This window comes from Pristiophorus japonicus, chromosome 3, assembly GCF_044704955.1.
Source record: "Pristiophorus japonicus isolate sPriJap1 chromosome 3, sPriJap1.hap1, whole genome shotgun sequence".
NCBI lineage: Eukaryota > Metazoa > Chordata > Chondrichthyes > Pristiophoridae > Pristiophorus > Pristiophorus japonicus.
In genome coordinates this window covers 225086429-225113207 of record NC_091979.1, presented here as the reverse complement: position 1 = coordinate 225113207, position 26779 = coordinate 225086429, and the positions used below count along the sequence as shown (strand labels likewise).

The following is a 26779-nucleotide window of genomic DNA, read 5'->3' as shown; positions in this document are numbered from 1 at the left end:
TAACTGGTGTGCAAGCACAAAAAGATATTTATGCAGGTGTGTGCAAGATTACTTGGGAATTGCCATGATGCTTTCATCGTGTGGCAGTCCAAGCTCCCTGATGTCTTTGGACCTGCAGACTTAAGGGGTAGCTGCTAAGAGACAAGGGATACCTACTTCAAACTTGTCTGATGACACCCATCAGAAACCCGTCAGACCAATGAAGCTTAACAGCATTACAATGAATGCATATGATCACCAGATGTGTGAATGAACAAGCCATCGGCATGCTGATGATGCGCTTCAGGAGCTTAAAAATATCTAGAGGCATCCTTCAGTACACATCAGCCAGGGTGTTCAGAATGGTCATGGTGTGCTATGCTCTGAACAACATTGTGCAGCAGCGAAGTCTGGACCTGCTTGAGGAACAAGGCAAAGAGCGCACATCGTCCGCATACGAATCTGAGGAGGAGGAGCAGAAAGATAAGGAGGATGAAGCTGATGAGGGCATTGCAGCACCCAGTTGCTCATATTGCTGCCCAGAATGCCAGGGATGCCCTTATCAATGCAGGGTTCACTAGGGTTGCACCACTCGACCAATGTCAGAAACACAATGGCCACTCTTTCTGCATCCTCACAATGCGACTGACACAAAACAGTTCTGCAAACAACCAACCATCCCTTGCACATCACTCCACTGGTCCCCGTTTATTCATGTCTTCCTAATCACCATCAAGCAAGTCCTGCCACCCAGGAACCAAGAATGGGCAAGACGGGAAAGTGGTGCAAACAAATAGAATTTATATGATTGTACTCAATAACGGAAAGTTCACAACGTAGCATTTTCTCATATATCCATGTGCAAACCTTTGTGCGACTACAAATCTTTACTACTACAAAAGCAAAATACTACACATTTTCTGCTGCTCTTCAATGACTATCCTTTGCACCGACCGCCCCCATGGTACAAATCATTACTCTTCCTTTTCCTATCGTTCCTACGTAGTGCAACCCCGTGGCTACAGCAGAGGTTGAGGCAAGCTGCTCAGATTCCTGTTCTGACTGTTGAGATACTCTTGGCTGCCGACCTCTGGATTTTGGAGTCTGTGAGGGCCCCTCCAAAGATTACTCCACCTGCACGTGTGCAGGGACAGACTCGGCCATCGGGACATGAGGCAGCATCTCGGGTACTGGCTGAGGGGGGTTGGGTGGGGCAACGGGTGAGAAGTGGAAGCGCTTTGAGTGGAGTTCCCACTTCCATGTCCCCTTTCCCCATCATCCTTCTCATGGACCATTCGCACTTCACTGTTACCTGCTGGAGAGCACATTGGTGCAGATCAGTGCAGCTCTGTAAAGCCAAGGCTAAGGTATCTGTCATCTTTTTTAAGGTGGACAACATGTTGGCATCCAGAGTGTGCATGGCCATGATCAAGGTGTGCGTGGACTCATTTGATTGCTGCGTTTGATGTTCCACGGAGTTAGCCACTCTATCGGTGCAAGAAGACAGCATCGCAATGCCCTATGACATCAACTCACTCATGCTTGAGACAGACTCTCTACAATCATGGTTCGTGCGCTTGGAAGGCCTGTAAGTATATCGCATATTATATGCTGCTCTTCAATGATTATCCTGTTCATCGATGGCCCCGGGGTCCAGCACCAGTGTGCAGCTAAGCAGAGCTTAAAGAGGGCGACACCCCATCTGACGCAGACTCTTTCCACTGCTGACCCTGTCTCCACCATCTACTCTTGATTTACTTGTGAAGTGTGAATCACGAGGTGAAAACCCAACTATCTGTCTCACTGGTCCCACCGAAGTGCGAGTATCTGAGCTGGTGTGTGGTAAGCTTGAGTCGTGTGACAGTGTATCCTCAAAAGGAATCAGTTTCGTCGTCCACAGGGTCCATGGATTCCTGCTGCACACTTGAAGGTCCTGTTGGAGAGAATAAATACGAATTAATACTAACAAAGTAAGTATGTTGAAGCAGATCATTATGAAACTGATCATATTTCACTCGCTTCAACATGACTGAGTGTTGTATGACATGTGGGTCACTGATATTTAATTGTGTCCCCGTCTCCCCATATCTAACGCCAGGGACATCGAAACACCACTGATCTCCAGTGTTTCCTCCTCTGCACTTGTCAGCTGTGAGATATGTGGAGGCCCACCTCCGGTTCTCACCCTCTCCCTTGTGTTCTGTGCTCTCTTCTCCTGCTACGGGAGAAAGAACAGACCTATGAGAAAGTGTAATGGCATGTGTTCACCCGATGCATGGTGTAGATTTGTTGAAGGTGACCATCACTGAGAAGTATGAAATTGCTTAAGGATGAGGGTGAGTGACAGTGGTGGATGGGTAAAAGAAAGAAAAACGTGGATTTATATAGCGCCTTTCATGACCATCGGATATCTCAAAGCACTTTACAACCAATGAAGTACTTTTGAAGTGTAGTCACTGTTGTAATGTAGGAAACGCGGCAGCCAATTTGTGCACAGCAAGCTCCCACACACAGCAATGTAATAATGACCAGATAATCTGTTTTTTGTGATGCTGATTGAGGGATAAATATTGGTAAGGACACCAGGGATAACTACCCTGCTCTTCTTTGACATGGGATCTTTTACGTCCACTTGAGAGAGCAGATGGAGCTTCAGTCTAACATCTCATTTCTCAGCACTGCAGTGTCAGCCTAGATTTTTTTATGCTCAAGTCCTTGGAGTGGGTCTTGAACCCACAACCTTCTGATCCAGAGGCAAGAGTGTGACACACTGAGCCACAGCTGCATAGGGATGTGAGGAAGTGCATAGAAAGAAAAGGAAGGGTGAGCTTGCAAGTATGAGGAGTGTTGTGATGGAGTAGGCTTGACAAGGCAGTGTGAGGATGTGAGTTGATGTGCACAGCAGGATGTAGATAAATGTGCAACTGTACTCACCTTTCCAAATCTGGTTAGGTCATTAAAGCGCTTCCTGCACTAAATCCCAGAGTGTGGTACCATACTCCTGCTGCGAACCTCCTGGGCCACCTCCAGCCAAGTCTTCTTGCTGGCAGCAACATGTTTCTTCTTCCCATTGTTGGGAACAAGTATCTCCCTCCAACTCCTCACAGCCCCCAGCAGCACATCAAGCGAGGTATCATTGAACCATGGCTCAGCCTTTGAGCGTCTTGATTCCATAGTGATAGCTTTTCCTCTGTTGCTTCCAACTAGAAACTCCAGAAAATTCCGTCTTTAAATACTGGAGTTAAGATCACGAAGGTTCTAAGTCTCAATGCGAGGAGCATTCGTAATAAGGCGGACAAATTAACTGTGCAGATAGCTGTTAACGGATATGCTGTATTGGGATTACGGAGACATGGATCCAGGGTAACCAAGGCTGGGAACTCAACATCCGGGGGTATTCAATATTCAGGAAGGATAGACAGGAAGGAAAAGGAGGTAGGGTAGCGTTACTGGTTAAAGAGGGGATTAACGCAATCGTAAGGAAGGACATTAGCTTGGATGATGTGGAATCTATATGGGGAGAGCTGCAAAACACCAAAGGGCAGAAAATGTTAGTGGGAGTTGTGTACAGACCACCCAACAGTAGTAGTGAGGTTGGGGATGACATCAAACAGGACATTAGGGATGCATGCAATAAGGGTACAGCAGTTACCCTTTATCTACCCTTTATGGGTGACTTTAATCTACATATAGATTGGGCTAACCAAACTGGTAGCAGCACTGTGGAGGAGGATTTCCTGGAGTGAATAAGGGATGGTTTTCTAGACCAGTTTGTCGGGGAACCAACTAGAGAGCAGGCCATCCCAGACTGGGTCTTGTGTAATGAGAGAGGATTAATTAGCAATCTGGTCGTGCGAGGCCCCTTGGGGAAGAGTGCCCATAATATGGTAGAATTCTTATTAAGATGGAGAGTGACACAGTTAATTCAGTACCTAAGGTCCTGAACTTAAAGAAAGGTAACTTCGATGGTACGAGGCGTGAATTGGCTAGGATAGACTGGCGAATGACACTTAAAGGGCTGACGGTGGATAGGCAATGACAGTCAATTAAAGATCACATGGATGAACTACAACAATTGTACATCCCTGTCTGGCATAAAAATAAAAAGGGGAAGGTGGCTCAACTGTGGCTAACAAGGGAAATTAGGGATAGTGTTAAATCCAAGGAAGAGACATATAAATTGGCCAGAAAAAGCAGCAAACCTTTGGACTGGGAGAAATTTAGAACCCAGCAGAGGAGGAATAATGGTTTAATTAGGAGAGGGAAAATAGAGTATGAGAGTAAGCTTGCTGGTAACATAAAAACTGACTGCAAAAGCTTCGATAGGTATGTGAAGAGATAAAACATTAGTGAAGACAAACGTAGGACCCTTGCAGTCAGAATCAGGTGAAATCATAATGGGGAACAAGGAAATGGCAGACCAATTGAACAAATACTTTGGTTCTGTCTTCACGAAGGAAGAAACGAATTAACCTCCCAAAAATACTAGGGGACCGAGGGTCAAGCGAGAAGGAGGAACTGAACGAAATCCTTATTAATCAGGAAATTGTGTTAGGGAAATTAATGGGATTGAAGGCTGATAAATCCCCAGGGCCTGATAGTCTGCATCCCAGAGTACTTAAGGAAGTGGCCCTAGAAATAGTGGCTGCATTGAGGATCATTTTCCAACATTCTATGGACTCTGGATCAGTTCCTATGGACTGGAGGGTAGCTAATGTAACCCCACTTTTAAAAAAGGAGGGAGAGAGAAAACACGGAATTTTTGGGCCCAAGCTTCCACACAATAAAAAACGGGCGCCCCTCCGAGCTGGGCGCCCGTTTTTCGCGCCTAAAACGGCGCCTAAAAAAAAACTCGCGTTTCTGGAGCGTTCTGCAGCTCCTTGTCTGCCGGGCCCAGGGGGGCGGAGCCTACACTCGCGGCGATTTTGTAAGTGGGAGGGGGCGGGTACTATTTAAATTAGTTTTTTTCCTGCCGGCAACGCTGCGCGTGCGTGTTGGAGCGTTCGCGCACGCGCAATGTGAAAAAAACATTGGCACTCGGCCATTTTTGTAGTTCTTTGTAGCTGTTTAATTTTTGAACATTTTTTTAAGAAAAGCACATTGCCATCAGCACATCAGCACTTGCAGCCTTCTCACTGTCTCCTTCCCCACCCCCCCACAGGAAGAACGGGCGCCCCTCCCCCCCCGCGGGAAGAACGGGCGCCTCCTCACCGCCCCCCCCCTTGCGGGAAGAACGGGCGCCTCCTGCCCCCCCCCCCCCCGCAGGAAAGAACGGGCGCCTCCCGCCCCCCCCACCGCGGGAAGAACAGGCGCCTCCTCTCCACCCGCGGGAAGAACGGGCGCCTCCTGCCCCCCCCCGCAGGAAAGAACGGGCGCCTCCCGCCCTCCCCCCCCCCGCGGGAAGAACAGGCGCCTCCTCTCCACCACCCCCCCCCGCGGGAAGAATGGGCGCCTCCTCCCCCCCCGCGGGAAAGAACGGGCGCCTCCTCTCCCCCCCCCGCCCCTCCCGCCGGAAGAACGGGCGCCTCCTCCCCCCCCCGCGGGAAGAACGGGCGCCTCCTCCTCCCCCCTCCCCGCGGGAAGAACGGGCGCCTCAGGCTGACTGCAGCATTCTCCGTGCCTGAAGCACTTTCACACAGGTAGGAAGATGGTTTATTTAATCTTTTCTTGGCTTATAAATGTTTATTCAGGTTGGATTTATTTGTATAATATTTGTAGAAGTATAAATAAGGATTTATTGTAGAATTTAATGACTTCCCTTCACCCCCTCCCCCCCACCTCGTTCTGGACGCCTAATTTGTAACCTGCGCCTGATTTTTTAATGTGTAGAACAGGTTTTTTCAGTTCTACAAAAATCTTCACTTGCTCCATTCTAACTTAGTTTGGAGTACGTTTTCACTGTGGAAACTTTGAAATCAGGCGTCAGTGGCCGGACACGCCCCCTTTTGAAAAAAAAATTCTGTTCCAAAGTAGAACTGTTCTACCTGACTAGAACTGCAGAAAAAAAAATGTGGAGAATTGTGATTTCTAAGATAGTCCGTTCTCCACCAGTTGCTCCTAAAAATCAGGCGCAAATCATGTGGAAACTTGGGCCCATAGACTGGTTAGCCTGACATCAGTAGTGGGGAAAATGTTGGAATCAATTATTAAAGATGCAATAGCAGCGCATTTGGAAAGCAGTGACAGGATCGGTCCAAGTCAGCATGGATTTATGAAAGGAAAATCATGCTTGACAAATCTTCTGGAATTTTTTGAGGATGTAACTAGTAGAGTGGACAAGGGAGAACCAATGCATGTGGTGTATTTGGACTTTCAAAAGGCTTTTGACAAGGTCCCACACAAGAGATTAGTGTGCAAAATTTAAGCACATGGTATTGGGGGTAATGTATTGACGTGGATAGAGAACTGGTTGGCAGACAGAAAGCAAAGAGTAGGAATAAATGGGTCCTTTTCAGAATGGCAGGCAGTGACTAGTGGGGTACCGCAAGGTTCAGTGCTGGGACTCCAGCTATTTACAATATACATAATGATTTGGAGGAAGGAATTGAATGTAATATCTCCAAGTTTGCAGATGACACTAAGCTGGGTGGCAGTGTGAGCTGTGAGGAGGCTGCTAAGAGGCTGCAGGGTGACTTGGATAGGTTAGGTGAGTGGGCAAATGCATGGCAGATGCAGTATAATGTGGATAAATGTGAGGTTATCCACTTTGGTGGCAAAAACATAAAGACAGTATATTATCTGAATGGTGGCAGATTAGGAAAAGGGGAGGTGCAATGAGTCCTGGGTGTCATGGTACATCAGTCATTGAAAGTTGGCATGCAGGTACCGCAGGCAGTGAAGAAGGCAAATGGCATGTTGGCCTTCATAGCTAGGGGATTTGCCTATAGGATCAGGGAGGTCTTACTGCAGTTGTACAGGGCCTTGATGAGGCCACACTGGGAGTATTGTGCACAATTTTGGTCTCCTAATCTGAGTAAGGATATTCTTGCTATTGAGGTTCACCAGACTGATTCCCGGGATGGCAGGACTGACATATGAAGAAAGACTGGATCGGCTAGGCTTATGTTCACTGGAATTTAGAAGAATGAGAGCGGCTCTCATAGAAACGTGTAAAATTCTGACGGGATTGAACAGGTTAGATGCAGGAAAAATGTTTCCGATGTTGGGGAAATCCAGAACCAGGGCTCACAGTCTAAGGATAAGGGGTAAGTCATTTAGGACCGAGATGAGGAGAAACTTCTTCACTCAGAGAGTTGTGAACCTGTGAAATTCTCTACTACAGAAAGTTGTTGAGGCCAGTTCGTTAGATATATTCAAAAGGGAGTTAGATGTGGCCCTTACGGCTAAAGGGGTCAAGGGGTATGGCGAGAAAGCAGGAATGGGGTACTGAAGTTGCATGATCAGCCATGATCATATTGAATGGCGGTGCAGACTCAAAGGCCAAATGGCCCACTCCTGCACCTATTTTTTATGTTTCTATGTTTCTATGTTTCATCCAAGTCATTAATATAGATTGTAAATAGTTGACGTCCCAGCACCGATCTCTGCGGCACCCCACTAGTTACTGTTATCCAACTGGAAAATTACCCATTTATCCTGACTCTCTGTTTTCTGTTAGTTAGCCAATCCTCAAACCATGCTATTATATGGATTAGCATGGATTGAGGATTGGCTAACTAACCCCGTGAACTTTTATCTTGTGCAGTAACATTTTATGTGGCATCTTATCGAATGCCTTCTGGAAATCAAAATACACCATATCCACTGGTTCCACCTTATCCACGCTGCTTGTTACATCCTCGAAGAACTCCAGCAAATTTGTCAAACGTGATTTCCCTTTCATAAAACCATGCTGACTCGATTTGATTGAATTATGCTTTTCCTAATGTCCTGCTACTGCTTCCTTAATAATGGACTCCAGCATTTTCCCAACGACAAATGTTAGGCTAACCAGTCTATAGTTTCCTGCTTTCTGTCTGCCTCTTTTTTTAAAGGGACGCTACATTTGCGGTTTTCCAATCCGCTGGAACCTCCAAAGAATGCAGGGATTTTTGGTACATTACAATCGATGCATCTACTATCTCTACAGCCACTTCTTTAAGGACCCGAGTATTGTGTATCTGTAAAGCATGCACTCCCATGTTCCGCCACTAGGGAGCTCATCTCCTGAAGTCTCAAGGGATCCCAGCAGCCCTTGGGAGCACTGTATAGAAGCCGGCCCCTAAGGCCTGTTCCTCACTCTGGAGTGTCTTATTAAAGACTGAGGTCACTGTTACTTTAACCTCCCTGTGTGCAGCCTCATCTGTATTAGGAACACAATAATTGGTGACGAGAATACGAGTCCAATGCAAAGATGCAGCAAACTGTGGGCATCCTGGAGAAGTTCTCGGAGGGTGAGGACTGGGAAGCCTATGTCGAACGGCTTGACCAGTACTTTGTAGCCAACGAGCTGGACGGAGAAGGAAGCGCTGCTAAAAGGAGAGCTATCCTCCTCACATCTGGGGGCACCGACCTACAGCCTCATGAAGAATCTTCTGGCTCCAGTGAAACCCACAGATAAGTCGTATGAGGAGCTGTGTACACTGGTTCGGGAGCATCTTAACCCGAAGGAGAGCGTGCTGATGATGAGGTATCAGTTCTACACGTGCCAGCGATCTGAAGGTCAGGAAGTGGCGAGCTACATCGCCGAGCTAAGGCGACTTGCAGGACAATGTGAGTTTGATGGCTACCTGGAGCAAATGCTCAGAGACTTTTTTTGTACTGGGCATTGGCCAAGAGACCATCCTACAAAAACTTTTGACTGTAGAGACACTGACCCTCAGTAAGGCCATTGCGAAAAGCACAGCATTTATGTCCACCAGTGATAACAGCAAACAAATCTCTCATCACACAAGTGCTAGCAATGTTCATAAATTAACTGGAACTGTATTTGCGAGCAGAAATATACAGGGCAGAACCCACAAGTCTGCAAGTGCGAGCAGGCCTCAGGTGACCCAGGTGACTCAGAGTTCCCAACAAAGGATGAATGCAAGGCAATTCACACCTTGTTGGCGTTGTGGAGGCTTCCATTCAGCCTATTCATGCTGCTTCAAAGGGTATGTTTGCAAGAGCTGTGGAACAATGGGGCACCTCCATCGAGCTTGCAAACGAGCTGCAAGCTCTGCAAAACCTGTTAACCACCAAGTGGCAGAGGAAGATCGGTCCATGGTGGATCAAAGCAATTTCGAGCCTCAAAGAGAGGAGGCAGATGCTGAAGTACACGGGGTGCACACATTTTCGACGAAATGTTCACCTATAATGTTAAACGTAAAATTAAATTGCTTAACCATAGCCATGGAACTGGACACTGGTACTAGCCAATCCATCATGAGTAAAATGATGTTTGAGAGACTGTGGTGCAACAAGACATTCAGACCAGCCCTGAGCCTCATCCACACAAAACTGAGAGCGTATACCAAAGAGCTTATCACTGTTCTGGGCAGCGCCATGGGCAAAGTCACCTACGAGGGCACGGTTCACGAACTACCACTCTGGCTTGTCCCGGGTGATGGCCCCACACTGCTTGGAAGGAGCTGGCTGGGCAAAATTCGCTGGAACTGGGATGACATCTGAGTGCTATCACATGTCGATGAGGCCTCATGTACCCAGGTTCTTAACAAATTTCCTTCCCTTTTTGAGCCAGGCATTGGAAACTTTTCCGGGCCAAAGGTGCGGATCAACTTGGTCCTAGAGGCACGACCCATTCACCACAAGGTGCGAGCGGTACCTCACATGATGAGGGAGAGAGTGGAAATCGAGCTGGACAGGCTGCAACGCGAGGGCATCATCTCCCCAGTGGAATTCAGCGAGTGGGCCAGCCCGATTGTTCCAGTACTCAAAAGTGATAGCACAGTCAGGATTTGCAGCGATTATAAATAACTATTAATCGTTTCTCACTACAGGACCAATACCCGCTACCTAAGGCAGATGACCTATTCACGACGCTGGCAGGAGGCAAGACGTTCACCAAGTTCGACCTGAATTCGGCCTACATAACGCAGAACTGGAGGAGTCTTTGAATGGCCTCACCTGCATCAACACGCACAAGGGACTGTTCATCTACAACAGCTGCCCGTTTGGAATTCGGTCGGCTGCAGCGATCTTCCAGAGAAACATGGAGAGCCTGCTCAAGTTGGTACCACACACGGTGGTCTTTCAGGACGACATATTGGTCACGGGTCGGGACACCGCCGAGCACCTACAAAACCTGGAGGAGGTCCTCCAGCGACTGGATCGCGTAGTGCTGCAGCTGAAGAGGTCGAAATGCGTCTTCATGGCAACAGAAGTGGAGTTTTTGGGGAGAAAGATCGCAGCGACGGCATTCGGCCGGCATTCGGCCCACAGACCCCAAGACAGAATGTGCCCAGACCACAGAACGTCACGGAGCTGCGGTCGTTCCTGGGACTCCTCAACTATTTTGGTAACTTCCTACCGGGGTTAAGCACCCTTTTAGAGCCCCTACATGTGTTATTGCGCAAAGGTGAGAACTGGGTATGGGGAAAAAAACCAAGTAATTGCTTTTGAGAAAACCAGAAACATTTTATGCTCCAACAAGCTGCTTGTATTGTACAACCCGTGTAAAAGACTTGTGCTAGCATGTGACGTCGTACGGAGTCGGGTGTGTATTACAACAAGCTAACGTTGCGGGGAAGTTGCAACCTGTCGCCTATGCTTCCAGGAGCTTGTCTAAGGCCGAGAGGGCCTACAGCATGATTGAGAATGAGGCATTAGCGTGTGTGTTCGGGGTAAAGAAAATGCATCAGTACCTGTTTGGCCTCAAATTTGAGCTGGAAACCGATCACAAGCCCCTCACATCCCTGCTCGCTGAAAATAAGGGAATAAATACTAATGCCTCAGCCCACATACAAAGGTGGGCACTCGCGCTATCAGCGTATAACTATACCATCCACCACAGGCCAGGCACCGAGAACTGTGCGGATGCTCTCAGTCGGCTACCATTGCCCACTACGGGGGTGGAAATGGCGCAGCCTGCAAACTTGTTGATGGTGGCGCAGCCCACAGACTTGTTGATGGTCATGGAAATGTTTGAAAATGATAAATCACCTGTCACGGCCTGCCAGATTAGGACTTGGACCAGCCAAGATCCTCTGCTGTCCCTAGTACAAAAACTGTGTACTGCATGGGAGCTGGGCCAGCATTCCCGTTGAAATGCAAGAGCTAATCAAACCATTCCAGCGGCGAAAGGACGAGCTATTCATTCAGACAGACTGCCTGTTGTGGGGTAACTGCGTAGTGCTACCCAAAAAGGGCAGGGAGAAGTTCATCTCAGATCTCCACAGCACACACCTGGGTATAATAATGATGAAAGCGATAGCCAGATCCCACGTGTGGTTTCACCCCAACCTGCACGATCAGGTAGAGAGCAGGCGGCAGCAACAAAATGTAAACGATGGTTGCGCCACTGTCTCACGGGAAATTGATCTGAATGACCCTGTGTATGTGCTAAACTATGGACATGGTCCCAAGTGGATCACGGGCACGGTGATAGCTAAAGAAGGGAATAGGGTGTTTGTAGTCAAACTAGACAATGGACAAATTTGCAGAAAGCACCTGGACCAAACGAGGCTGCGGTTCACAGACTGCCCTGAACAACCCACAGCAGACACCTCCTTTTCCGAGCCCACAACACACACCTAAAGGATGAACGACACCACGCCAGACCAGGAAATCGAACCCATCACGCCCAACAGCCCAGCAAGGCCAGGCTCACATAGCAGCCCTGCAGGGCCAACAACACGCCAGCCCAGCGAGGGCACAGCCAACACACCAGAACAGACATTTGTACCGAAGCGGTCCACCAGGGAAAGAAAGGCTCCTAACAGCCTCACCTTGTAAATAGTTTTCACTTTGACTTTGCGGGGGGGAGTGATGTTGTGTATCTGTAAAGCATGCACTCCCATGTTCCGCCACCAGTGAGTTCATCCCCTGAAGTCCCAAGGGATCCCAGCATTCCTTGGGAGCACTGTATATAAGCCGGCCCCTAAGGCCTGTTCCTCACTCTGGAGTGTCTTATTAAAGACTGAGGTCACTGTTACTTTAACCTCCCTGTGTGCAGCCTCATCTGTGTTAGGAACACAATACCTAGGATGCAAGCCATCAGATCCAGGGGACTTGTCTGCTTTTAATCCCATTATTTTACCGAGTACTATTTTTTAGTGATAGTGATCCCTCCCTATAGTCCCTTGATTATCCCCTATTGGAATGTTTTTAGTGTATTCTAGTGATGACCGATACAAAATATTTGTTCAAAGTCTCTGCCATTTCCCTGTTCCCCATTATTAATTCCCCAGTCTCATCCTCTAGGGGACCAACACTTACTTTAGCCACTCTTTTCCTTTTTATGTACCTACAGAAACTCTTATAATCTGTTTTTATATTTTGTGCTAGTTTACTTTGATAACCTATCTTCCCTCTCTTTATTATTTTTTCACTCGTTCTTTGCTGGCTTTTAAAAGTTTCCCAATACTCTGGCCTCCCACTACTCTTGGCCACATTGTATGCCTTTGTTTTCAATTTGATACATTGCTTATTTCCTTAGTTAGCACAGATGGTTATCTCTTCTCGTAGAAACATAGAAAATAGGTGCAGGAGTAGGTCATTCGGGCTTTCGAGCCTGCACCACCATTCAATATGATCATGGCTGATCATGCAACTTCAGTACCCCATTCCTGCTTTCTCTCCATACCTCTTGATCCCTTTAGCCATAAGGGCCACATCTAACTCCCTTTTGAATATATCTAACAAACTGGCCTCAACAACTTTCTGTGGTAGAGAATTCCACAGGTTCACAATTCTCTGAGTGAAGAAGTTTCTCCTCATCTCGGTCCTAAATGGCTTACCCCTTATCCTTAGACTGTGAGCCCTGGTTCTGGACTTCCCCAACATCGGAAACATTCTTCCTGCATCTAACCTGTCCAATCCCGTCAGAATTTTATATTTTCTATGAGATCCCCTCTCATTCTTCTAAATTCCAGTGAATTTAAGCCTAGTCGATCCAGTCTTTCTTCATATGTTAGTCCTGCCATGCCGGGAATCAGTCTGGTGAACCTTCGCTGCACTCCCTCAATAGCAAGAATCTCCTTCTTCAGATTAGAAGACCAAAACTGCGCACAATGCTCAAGGTCTGGTCTCACCAAGGCCCTGTACAACTGCAGTAAGACCTCCCTGCTCTTACCGCCTTTTCTTCTCATTGGGATATATTTTGTTGAGAGTTATGTAATATCTCCTTAAATGTCAGCCACTGCTCACTAACTGTCCCACTCTGTAATATATTTTCCCAGTTCACTTTAGCCAACTCTGCCTTCATACCTTTGTAGTCTCCTTTATTTAAGCTTAGAGCACTGGAGATCCAACTTTCTCACTCTCCAAATGAATTTGAAATTCAACCATGTTATGGTCACTCATTCCTAGAGGATTCTTTACTAGGAGATTGTTTATTAATTCTGTCTCATTACACAGTACCAAATCTAAGATAGCCTGCTCCCTGGTTGGTTCCGCAACGTACTGTTCAAGGAAACTATCCCGGATACATTCTATGAACTCTGCTTTAGTGTTACCCTGGCCAATTTGCTTTGTCCAATCAATGTGAAGGTTAAAATCTCCCATGATTATTGTCATTCCTTTTTTACAAGCCTCCATTATTTCTTGATTTATACTCCGTCCAACAGCATAGCTACTGTTAGGGGGCCTAAAGACTATGCCCACCAGCGACTTTTTCCCCTTATTATTCGTTATTTCCACCCAAACTGATTCAACATCTTGATCTTCTAAGCCAATATCGTTTCTCACTAACGCACTGATCTCATCCTTTATTATCAGAGCTACCCACCTCCTTTTCCTTTCTGTCTTTCTGTTTGTCCTTCCGAATTGTCAAATACCCCTGAATATTTAGATCCCAGCCTTGGCCGCCATCTCTGTAATGGTTATCATTTTAGTTTGTAAATTAGCAACACTTGAAGACTGGAGAATAGGAAAACAAATGTTACTGCTACTGTGCACTATTGTTCACCAGGAATATTGGGCCAAAAGTTGTGGTTGGAGGTGTACCTCTGGAGTACACCTCCGACCTGTGAAAGGAATACGCACCTACCTGATGACGGTGTTGCTACGAAAACTTGCGGTCTGACGCTGCGAGACGGCTGGCAGTGTAATTGCCCACGGATCCCAGTGACATAGGCAGTGCGGAAGCATACCTGGGATCACATGGGCCTGGTGCTCCAATCACAAAACAGAATTTGATTTTAATCATTACCGAAGGGAATCCCATAGTGAGATTTAATTACAATTTACAAGATTGGAATTTAATTCGTAATTATCTTCATTCCACCAATGTCATTAAAAATGTAACTTTTGATAACTATCGACATCATTAAAACTCTAATCCGGGTGAATATTTGCAGAAACTCATTTGACACAGTGTGTGCATGTCATTTCCAAGATGAAAATGTTTAAATCATGCCTGAGGTGTCCCCTTATGCTGATGTAAACAGGAACTGTGCCTAACCGTAAAGTAATTGCTGGTCAGTCAGCCAACTCTGTACCATCAATTGCTCTCTTCGTGAGCCGTGCGGATGGCGTGTCAATGCATTCATTGACAGACCGCAAATTCTGGATTTTGCAAGCGCATGCGGAAATCATGAACGTGCGGTGGATTTCAAAGGAGGTATGATGGCGTACTCTGACTGACCGCAAAATCTGGCCCATTAAGTTATATCTCATCATTAAGTATTCCTGATTGTTTCAATGTTCCATTGCAAAATTAGCTGTTTCGTTTATCAAGCTTATAATGTATTGCAGAAGCCACATGATATTCATGATATAATATTGCATTCAACCAAATGCTCCTGTAATACATCACCCATAGAAAACAAAAGAAAAAGACTTGCATTTAGATAGCGCCTTTCACGACTACAGGACATCTCAAAGCGCTTTACAGCCAATGAAGTAATTTTGGAATATAGTTACTGTTGTAATGTGGGAAACATGGCAGCTAAGTTGCGCACAGCAAGCTCCCACAAACAGTAATGTGGTAATGACCAAATAATCTCTTTTTGTTATGTTGATTGAGGGATAAATATTGGCCAAGACACCAGGGATAACTCCCCTGCTCTTCTTCCAAATAGTGCTATGGGATCTTTTACGTCCACCTGAGAGAGCAGACCTCAGTTTAACATTTCATCCGAAAGATGGTACCTCTAACAATACAGCACTCCCTCAGCACTGCACTGAAGTGTCAGCCTAGATTTTTGTACTCAAGTCCCTGGAGTGGGACTTTGAACCCACACCCTACAGTCTCAGAGGCGAGTGTGCTACCAACTGAGCCACAGCTGACACTGACGTCGATTTGGACTGTTCTGTAAATACTGGGGTGTAGCCGAAACCGTCCATCTTGTACAGGTCCCTCCTGCCCAGAACTAGTTCCAATGCCCAGGAATCTGAAGCCCTCACTCTTGCACTCTTTCTCCAGCAAAGCATTAACCTGTATTACTCTACTAGTAGTATAGTCGTACAGTCAACCCCTTGTGATGAGGATGATGCTCTTCGCACCAAAAAATGGATGGGCTCACAGGTGTTACAATGAGCTACATCTTAAAGGGTGGAAGATGTCTGTGCATGGATTTTTTGTAACGTGTGGTGACCGTTGCATACCAGCTACCACATGGGCTTGACCGAGCTAGGTCTTGGTCCAGTGGTGAGGATTGACCAAGATGACTGGAGACCAAGCTCCCCTGGGCCCCGACCCCGCTGCTGTTAAATGCTGCACCGTTCCTGGGCCTTACTCTACTATTCCTATACTCACTAGTGTGTGGCACTGGGAGTAATCCAGAGATTGTTACCTTTGATGTCCTGCTCTTTGATTTCCTCCCTAACTCCTAAAACTTTGACTGTGGGATCGCAACTCTTCTCCTTCCTATATCATCAGCTCCCACATGTACCACAACTTCTGTCTGTTCCCCTTCCCCTCTCAAAATGTTCTGTATCCTCTCAGTGATATCCTTCACCCTGGCACCAGGGAGGCAGCAGAGCATGTGCAGACACACTTCGGCAGTTGCAAAAATTCCCATCTATTCCCTGACTATGGAATTCCCCTATGACCACTGCATTTCTCCAATTTGTTATGCACCCCACTCTGCCCCCCCATGCAGTCATTTGTCCCACGGAGCCGTGGATGTGGTTTAGACTGCACTCCTCAAGGTGTCGTCACCGAAAACCCAGCAGGTGAAAAGAGGCGAGAATGCATGAGGTAAGTGCCTTTACAGTACTGCTTCTGGGCCAGGAGCAGCAGGAATGTTTCCTCCCAGCCCAATAATCTACCCAGTAACCCCCCCCGACCCATGATCTGTCTACTTTCTCCCCCCAAACCAGCGAACCATCCCGAGAACCATTGAATCCCCCAACTACCATTGAAACCCTCCCAACCAACATTGGATCCCATCCGACCACTATCACACCGCACCTGACCACTATCTGCTGTCCCTGACCACCATCGGACCCTCCCTCGACCACTATCTGCTGCCCCTGACCACCATCGGACCCTCCCTCAACCACCATCTGCTGCCCCTGACCACCATCGGACCCTCCCTCAACCACCATCTGCTGCCCCTGACCACCATCGGACCCTCTCCAACCATTATCTGATCTCCCCAGACCACTATTGGACCCCCAAGACCACTAACTGCTCCCCCTGACCACCAGAGTGCACTCCCTTTAAGAGGTACTGGCTACCTTAATGGTGTCATAGACGCGCAATATCCGCTCCCACCCCCCACCCCCCTTTACAGGCGTGAAACCACTGAGTAGGTGATTAAAATAATCAGGTAGCACAAATATTGCGGGCTGCCTGAATCAATAGTAACAGGTGCATGCAGTGTGTGTCCTGCCCCCTTCGCATCTAATTCCAAGCACGATCGGATTTCCAGGTGAAAAAGTACTAGATACATTGATCACCTGTTTGATTCTGGAAGGAGGATCAGTAATCAAAAGGCACAGATTTAAGGTAATTGCGAAAAGAACCATAGAGAAGATGAGGAGAATTTATTTTACGCAGCGAGTTATTGTGATCTGAAATGCACTGCCTGGAAGGGTGATGGAAGCAGATTCAATAGTAACCTTCAAAAGGGAATTGGATATTTACTTGAAAAGGAAAAATTTGTAGGGCTATTGGGAAAAGGAAGGGAAGTGGGAGAGTTGAAAAGCTCTTGCAAAGAGCCAGCACAGGCACAATGGATTTAATGGCCTCCTTCTATGCTGAATGATTCATAAGAACATAAGAACATAAGAATTAGGAACAGGAGTAGGCCCCTCGAGCCTGCTCCGACATTCAATAAGATCATGGCTGATTTGGCCGTGGACTCAGCTCCACTTACCCGCCCGCTCCCCGTAACCCTTAATTCCCTTATTGGTTAAAAATCTATCTTTCTGTGACTTGAATACATTCAATGAGCTAGCCTCAACTGCTTCCTTGGGCAGAGAATTCCACAGATTCACAACCCTCTGGGAGAAGAAATTCCTTCTCAACTCGGTTTTAAATTGGCTCCCCCGTATTTTGAGGCTGTACCCCCTAGTTCTAGTCTCCCCGACCAGTGGAAACAGCCTCTCTGCCTCTATCTTGTCTATCCCTTTCATTATTTTAAATGTTTCTATAAGAGCACCCCTCATCTCCGGAATCAGCCGAGTGAATCGTCTCTGTACCCTCTCCAAAGTCAGTATAATCCTTCCTTAAGTAAGGTGACCAAAACTGCACGCAGTACTCCAGGTATGGCCTCACCAATAGCCTATACAGTTGCAGCAGGAATTCCCTGCTTTTGTACTCCATCCCTCTCGCCAATGAAGGCCAACATTCCATTCGCCTTCCTGATTACCTGCTGCACCTGCAAACTAACTTTTTGGGATTCATGCACAAGGACCCCCAGGTCCCTCTACACCGCAGCATGTTGTATTTTCTCCCCATTCAAATAATATTCCCTTTTACTATTTTTTTTTCGAAGGTGGATGACCTCACATTTCCCGACATTGTATTCCATCTGCCAAACCTTAGCCCATTCGCTTAACCTATCTAAATCTCTTTGCAGCCTCTCTGTGTCCTCTACACAACCCGCTTTCCCACTAATCTTTGTGTCATCTGCAAATTTTGTTACACTACACTCTGTCCCCTCTTCCAGGTCATCTATGTATATTGTAAACAGTTGTGGTCCCAGCACCGATCCCTGTGGCACACCACGAACCACCGATTTACAACCCGACTAGGACCCATTTATCCCGACTCTCTGCTTTCTGTTCGCCAGCCAATTCTCTATCCATGCTAATTAATTTCCTCTGACTCCGCGTACCTCTATCTTCTGCAGTAACCTTTTGTGTGGCACCTTATCGAATACCTTTTGGAAATCTAAATACACCACATTCATCGGTACACCTCTATCCACCATGCTCATTATATCCTCAAAGAATTCCAGAAAATTAGTTAAACATGATTTCCCCTCCTTGAACCCATGCTGCGTCTGCTTGATTGCACTATTCCTATCGAGATGATCTGCTATTTCTTCCTTAATGATAGTTTCAAGCATTTTCCCCACTACAGATGTTAAACTAACCGGCCTATAGTTACCTGCCTGTTTTCTGCCCCCTTTTTTAAACAGAGGCGTTACATTAGCTGCTTTCCAATCCGCTGGTACCTCCCCAGAGCCCAGAGAATTTTGGTAGATTATAACGAATGCATCTGCTATAAATTCCACCATCTCTTTTAATACCCTGGTATGCATTTCATCAGGACCAGGGGACTTGTCTACCTTGAGTCCCATTAGCCTGTCCAGCACTACCCCGCTAGAGATAGTGATTGTCTCAAGGTCCTCCCTTCCCACATTCCTGTGACCAGTAATTTTTGGCATGGTTTTTGTGTCTTCCACTGTGAAGACCGAAGCAAAATAATTGTTTAAGGTCTCAGCCATTTCCACATTTCCCATTATTAAATCCCCCTTCTCATCTTCTAAGGGACCAACATTTACATTGGTCACTCTTTTCCGTTTTATATATCTGTAAAAGCTTTTACTATCTGTTTTTATGTTTTGCGCAAGTTTACCTTCGTAATCTATCTTTCCTTTCTTTATTGCTTTTTTAGTCATTCTTTGCTGTTGTTCAAAATTTTCCCAATCTTCTAGTTTCCCACTAATCTTGGCCACCTTATACGCATTGGTCTTTAATTTGATACTCTCCTTTATTTCCTTGGTTATCCACGGCTGGTTATCCCTTCTCTTACTGCCCTTCTTTTTCACAGAATATATTTTTGTTGCGCACTATGAAAGAGCTCCTTAAAAGTCCTCCACTGTTCCTCAATTGTGCCACCGTTTAGTCTGTGTTTCCAATCTACTTCAGCCAACTCTGCCCTCATCCCACTGTAGTCCCCTTTGTTTAAGCATAGTACGCTTGTTTCTGACACAACTTCCTCACCCTCAATCTGTATTACAAATTCAACCATACTGTGGTCACTCATTCCGAGAGGATCTTTTACGAGGAGATCGTTTATTTTTCCTGTCTCATTACACAGGACCAGATCTAAGATAGCTTGCTCCCTTGTAGGTTCTGTAACATACTGTTCTAAGAAACAATCCCGTATGCATTCTATGAATTCTTCCTCCAGGCTACCCCGTGCGATTTGATTTGACCAATCGATATGTAGGTTAAAATCCCCCATGACTACTGCCGTTTCTTTTTCACAAGCCTCCATTATTCCCTTGATTATTGCCCGCCCCACCGTGAAGTTATTATTTGGGAGCCTATAAACTACGCCCACCAGTGACTTTTTCCCCTTACTATCTCTAATCTCCACCCACAATGATTCAACATTTTGTTCATTCGAGCCAATATTGTCTCTCACAACTGCTCTGATATCATCCTTTATTAACAGAGATACCCCACCTCCTTTTCCTTCTTGTTTATCTTTCCGAATCGTCAGATACCCCTGTATGTTTAATTCCCAGTCTTGGCCACTCTGCAACCATGTTTCTGTAATGGCCACCAAATCATACCCATTTGTAATGATTTGTGCCGTCAACTCATTTACTTTATTTCGAATGCTGCGTGCGTTTAGGTAGAGTGTTTTAATCCTAGTTTTTAAACCATGATTTTTAGTTTTGTCCCCTCCTGCAGCCCCTTTACATTCAGTGGCCCTTTTTGTTTTTTGCTTTGGGTTTCTCTGCCCTCCACTTTTACTCATCTCCTTTCTGTCTTTTGCTTTTGTCTTCTTTTTGTTTCCTTCTGTCTCCCTGCATTGGTTCCCATCCCCCTGCAATATTAGTTTAACTCCTCCCTAACAGCACTAGCAAACACTCCCCCTAGGACATTGGTTCCGGTCCTGCCTAGGTGCAGACCGTCCGGTTTGTAATGGTCCCACCTCCCCCAGAACTGGTTCCAATGCCCCAGGAATTTGAATCCCTCCCTGCTGCACCACTGCTCAAGCCACGTATTCATCTGAGCTATCCTGCGATTCCTACTCTGACTAGCACGTGGCACTGGTAGCAATCCCGAGATTACTACTTTTGAGGTCCTACGTTTTAATTTCGCTCCTAGCTCCTTAAATTAGTCTCGTAGGACCTCATCGCTTTTTTTACCTATATCGCTGGTACCAATGTGCACCACGACAACTGGCTGTTCACCCTTCCTTTTCAGAATGTCCTATACCCGCTCCGAGACATCCTTGACCCTTGCACCAATGAGGCAACATACCATCCTGGAGTCTCGGTTGCGGCCGCAGAAATGCCTATCTATTCCCCTTACAATTGAATCCCCTATCACTATTGCTCTCCCACTCTTTTTCCTGCCCTCCTGTGCAGCAGAGCCAGCCACGGTGTCATGAACTTGGCTGCTGCTGCCCTCCCCTGATGAGCCATCCCCCTCAACAGTACTCAAAACGGTGTATCTGTTCTGCAGGGGGATGACCGCAGGGGACCCCTGCACTACCTTCCTTGCACTGCTCTTCCTGCTGGTCTTCCATTCCCTAGCTGGTTGTGGACCCTTCACCTGCGGTAAGACCAACTCACTACACGTGCTACTCACGTCATTCTCAGCATCGTGGATGCTCCAGAGTGAATTCTATGATACAAGTGTGGGTACCACATTGGCTTACACTACAGTTGCACCCTATGGCAGGCTGGAAGTAGAGCCATCAGCACAAACATTGCGGAAGGAGGTAACATTCACTGTCACTGCAGTGTCTTCCCTATTGGGCCAGATTTACTACAGGTGTCCTTGCAGGGAACAACACAGATCTGTTCTGTTCGGTCACAGCTTATGAGGTCAGTTTCTCATGGTCATTGCTAGCTAGCTGTGCTCTGGTCTGCAGATATGTTTGAAGGCATAATGATGGGTTTAAGCAGTCTTCTTCTGATGCCCGCTGATTCTCCTGGCATGCCTGCTTGCATCTTGCACTGCTTCAGCCATGAAATACTGCTTCTGTGGTTCTCCATCCTTAATTGTAATTTGATTTGCTGATCACTGAGGGACTCCTCACTGAAACTTCTTATCACTCGCAGATTTCCCGTCAAAGTGTGGACTGTAAGGGTTCTTTTTCGTATCCCCTCTTTTTTTCAACTCTTCTGCTGAGCTACTTGAATTACCATTGACTTTTCAGTCAATTTGCAGAGAATATTCATCTATGTTAAGTTTCACATTAGCTTGTACTGTTAGGAGAAAGAACAAATAAAATTATCCCTAAAAAATTTTACTTCATAAAAATGCCTACAAAAATTAATAACGCAAACCAGTACCAAAAACATACATATAACAGCAGAAAAAAAGCTTAAAGCCTCATCGATCTTCCCTTAGACTCACTCTAGATTGGTGATGGAGCACCCAACACTAATTCCATCTTACAAAAGCAAAATACTGTGGCTGCTGGAAATCTGAAATAAAAACAGAAAATGCTGGACATGTCAGGTAGCACCTGCGGAGAGAGGGACAAAAGTTAATGGGGCAGAAATTTACCTTCGCCTGAAACTGGTCGCACCTTCTGTTCCTGAAGTGTTTTTACCACCGCTTCGGATGAGGTCGCCTCTTTCGATAAATTCAGCTCATGGTCGTTTTTTTTTTAATTGGTCCTGAAGTCGGTCATAATAGGAGTGGACGTGGGGCGGTATGTACTCTAGAGGGACGGACGTGGAGGCAGGACAGAATCTCCGCCGCTGTCAATCAGCAGCGGAGCAGAGATGACGTCATGACGCGTGTGCGTCACCATGCTGAAAGGGGAGAGCCTTCGACAGTTTGAAACTTTGGTCCACGGGGCCACCAGGGAGGGTTTTGGCTGGGCCAGCGGTCTGGCACCCAAGAGGGGTTGCCAAGCTGCCTGTTGACGGCCCGGCCGAACCTGGTGGGCATAATTGTCGGCCCGACCTGGCAGTCGGCCGACAAAAAAAACCATGGCGGCCACGGCAGTGTGCCCTCCCCTTGAAGGGCCGCTGCACTGCCATGGCTCACAGACTGAAAGCAAAATGCAACGACAGAAAAAGCTGTCGGGGACACTGAGTGGCGGATTAAAGATTTTTGCAGGTGAGTTTGGCTGAAAGTGCGATGGAGGTGCAGGAAATCGGCGGTGCGGCCTTTGATGATGCACCTAGGACAGTCGGCAGCAGCGGAGCGGGAGTGGAGACCACCAGAAAAATCCCTGAGCTGAATTTCGCTGGTGGCAGCCATTGACCAGAAGTCGGCGGCCGCTTGACTCCGCTTTCTGGTAGAATGAGGCCTTTTTGGGGAGCTGAATTTCGGCCCGAAAGTTTCAGGTTGATGACCTTTCATCAGATCTGGAAGATGCTAGAGATGAACAGCTTTCAATTCCATTTTAAGCAGCTAGAAGGTCAAATTGGGCTTCATCTAAACCCATTACAATATTTAAATGAAGCTAAGGCTGTTTTTCAACATATCCACTTTAAAGAGGTCTAAAATACATATTAGAGAATCACACTAAAATGGTCCCGATCTGACTCGAAAGGACAGTTTTATGAATGAACCCGACTAACGGGGGCAAAACTGGCCTTTATAAATTTTCTAGTCCCTGTTCTATTCTATTTCCTGTCTGTCTTTTTGCATACTTACTGTGTTGATAAACAGATTGTAGCCATTCAGACTCCAAATTTATGAGCTCTTGCAATGAAATATATTTTTATTGCCTTTTAATTATTTTTCTGCAGTATGATAGCAGCCGTTACAGCTGGCGTTGCATGTTGTGAAATTGTGGGCCTACTGCCTGCTTGGAAACTTGGCCCTGATCATGTCTGTTTAATGTGCCACCATTCTAATACATGATCTTTGAACACAACTTGCTCACATGGCTCTTAGCTCTTCAATTTCTCTGTAATTTATATGAACCCACCAGCAAAGGGGTATTGTGTACCTGACTGTGTCCTTGCTATAAATGTAACATATAGAGGAATTTCCCCTCAGTATTCTTGAAATGCAAGACAAAAATCTGAGATTTCTGTAAAGTGCTCCTTCTTGTCTCAAGAATATTAAAATCCTGCTGGATGTGTCAACATATTTTGTCGATCCTATATTGGAATTTCTCCAAGTAATATATCATCTTATCAGCGCTTTCATGGCCACCAACTATATTTAGTGCAGCTCGTGAACTAAAACATGATACAGATACATGCAATGAAATTTTGGCAAAATATGTAATATGTTTGGATTAGTCTCAGACATATCTGGGAAGACATATACTATTTTTAATGTTATGTTGCATATCATAACTAAACTGTACTCATAAACCAAATTATATCCTCTAGGCAGTAACAATTACATTTTTTATTTGGGTTGAATTCACTTTGCCTAAGGTGTCCCTTTGGAGGTTTAACAATCTGTTTTTTCTGCTGTCTTGTCTTGCAGCTGTTTCAACAGTGGAATTTAATTTAATTTAATTTTTGTAGGTGGTACTGTGAAGGAAAGGAGCTCAAGAACTCACCTGATATTCAGATTGCCTATGTTGATAATCAGTACTCACTGATTATTTCTGAGGCTTTTGAGGAGGATACGGGACGCTACACTTGCTTGGCTTCAAATATATATGGATCAGACTCAACGTCTGCAGAACTTTACATAGAAGGTAAAGGTATTGGTGAACCTCTGTAAGCTCTGGCATGAGGGGGGGTGCGGGGGGAAGCGGGGGGCGGATGTTGTATATTCCATTCTATGGCAATCAACATGGTGTTATCATGTGATAAATTAAGATTTGGCCAGCATGGTGTGGCCTAAATATTACTACATATGAACACTTAACTGACCATAGGACTAGATTCAAATATCAGTCTGACTGACATTTATACACATGTTTCTCTTAGAAGATAGGTTGTTGGTAGGAAGGGAGAAATTCCTTCTGAATCACGCAAGCACAATTCCTGACAAGTGAACTAATTGTTGCAAATGTTAATGATTGGACCATCTTGGGTAAGTTGAGACAGGCCAGTACAAGGAAGGAGGCCCTTTCCAGAATGGAGACTTCATGGCATTCATCAACATGTTAATATTTGTACACCTTTGGTGAAGGATTTGGCTTCGTTAGAATTCTCCATCTATCCAGTTGAGATCAGCAGAACTTGAAATTTGATGGTGAGTTATGATTGTAATTAAAGGCTCTCAGCAAGGGAATCCAACATTCTGATACAGTTACTGGGCAGCCATTTTCTATGTTCTTATTTCTAATAATGGTCCTAAGTCAGAAACCAAAAGTGAGAAGGAATAACAACTGACATGCTGATAGTTAGCGGAAATTTAAATGAAAGGAAAGCAATCACGTTACTTTTTACTATTTTTTCATATTTCATATCATCCTTCACATCGGCACAACTTTTAAAACTTCCTCCCTTAACTGTAGGGATGCTAGGGAGGACACCTCAAAACTTGTAATGTATCAACTTTTACCCTGAGGAAAGACATCTGACCTTTAACCTTACTAAGAAATGCTAGTTTAATGAAGTATTCAGAAATGGGTAAATGTACCATCAGTGACTGAAACGCAGAGCCAAGCCCATTTTGTTAATAGGAGGATTAGATAGTGTTTTTTTCTTTTCAGAATTTTTTTTGCAATATTTGTAATGTATTTGCTTCAGAGGTTCTTTGCTTAAGAATTCATAGCAACACATTGCTATTAAGAACTAGTTGGCTTATTAACAAAGGTTTAACAATCACACGACACATCACCAGTTCATCCACTAGGCTCACAACTGCATACCTCATCGTGGATGACATAGACCGGTGCCATCCAAACAAATTTGCCGAATTGATATCCCACTGAAACAAATATAAAAGCAGACAGGACCAAGTGCTGCAGGCAGAGATTTTTGCAAATGTCGTGGCCTTTGGGGTTAATCGTTTTACCATTTTTGGCGTATTAGTGATGTTTAGAAAAACAGTTGGACCATAAATAAACGTATGTTATTGTAGGAGTTAAAATTAGACTCAAAGATGAACAAGTTAGCTAACAAGCAATAATACATTTAAGAAAAAAAGAAAAAAAGCACAATGGGTCAGTGAACATCTGTAAATTAAATATGTGGTTAATGTTTTGGTTGTAGATACTTTTCAGGTAATCCTTTAAAGGGTAAATTCAGGATTGCTGAATTCTGGGTGCAGACCCTCGCTATTGGTGAGCATGGATCAGATAATTGAGATAGCCCTATCTGACCATTGCTTGCCATAAGTGAGTCTCTGCACTTGGAAGCGTAGCCACACTAAATTTGCCCTTGAAAGTAAAGGAAGTTGGGTAGAAATTGGACTTCATTGAGCCTGTTTTCTGGGTGGAAACAGGGACACAGAAGTCCAATTTAGGGGTACAATCTCCGAACAGCATCAGAAACAAGTTTGGTGCCATTTTGGGCTGGGCGCTCTCGGGGAGTTCTTGGCCTCAGCTTAAGCCAGGCATTGGATCCCTTGCATTTGCCAATGAGGGGTGTAATGCCTCTTTAAGAGCCCCTTTCTGAAATTGGGTTGCCCTGAGGGGAGTAGGTGTCAGGCCTGTATTTCCGGGAGTAGATGCAGCCAAGCAAGTGGCTGGATTTAAAAAACCTTCATGTCGAGCCAGGAGGAGCAGGAGAACTCCTCCCTGCTCCACATCCCACCTGAGGGCCACTGCTGGCACACAATCATCACCCTTCTCCCATTCTCCTTCCATTCCCAGTATTTAACTGTGGGCGTCTGACAATGTTGCAGCGGCCTGACATTAATCTCCACTTCGCCGGCGAACTGCTTGGAGAACGGTGGTAGATGTCAGCAGTTCTTAAAATGAGGCCTGAGGATCACTAGCGATCAAGCCTTAGGCCTACCTGTTCAAGCACAGCAATCTAGTTCACACTGGTCTAGAGGTGCTAACGAATTTCTATCCTTTTGTCTCTTTGGGAAGCTTGATCATGACTATCATTGATTAATGGCTCTTATTTATTTGTTTCATTGTACAATATCCTATTTCTAAAGTACATGTGGGCCTGGCACCTGTTATTAGAAAATATTTGCCAATTTATTAAAAGCAGACATTTCAACCTTTCTCCTTTATATATTGCACAGGACTCTCTTCATCTGAATCTGAGCATGACTCTGAAAAGGAAGATATGACTCAGTAAGTATAACCAAGACATTTCACATCCTGCAGCTTCTGACATATTTTGTTCATCAAAGGACTGGAAACATTTACACTGCTGCACCTCAAAGTGTTCTTTATGGTGGGCTAAAAGTACACAGTTGGGACAGAGTAAAGGTGTCTTTATTT

At 45.6% G+C, this 26779-nt stretch overlaps 1 protein-coding gene across 11 annotated transcripts in view; it reads left to right on the top strand.

The window, feature by feature from the left end:
- The window catches only part of LOC139260132 (myopalladin-like), a 635514-nt gene that overhangs the window by 302389 nt on the left and 306346 nt on the right, over nucleotides 1–26779 (top strand). For 10 of the 11 annotated variants that reach the window (XM_070876326.1, XM_070876331.1, XM_070876327.1 and 7 more), the window contains 2 exons: nucleotides 23949–24124; nucleotides 26578–26629. In XM_070876326.1, the coding sequence (XP_070732427.1) occupies nucleotides 23949–24124; nucleotides 26578–26629 (228 nt within the window). Of the gene's footprint in view, nucleotides 1–1478; nucleotides 1568–23948; nucleotides 24125–26577; nucleotides 26630–26779 lie in introns of those variants that run through there. The other variant, XM_070876333.1, reaches the window with a different exon arrangement.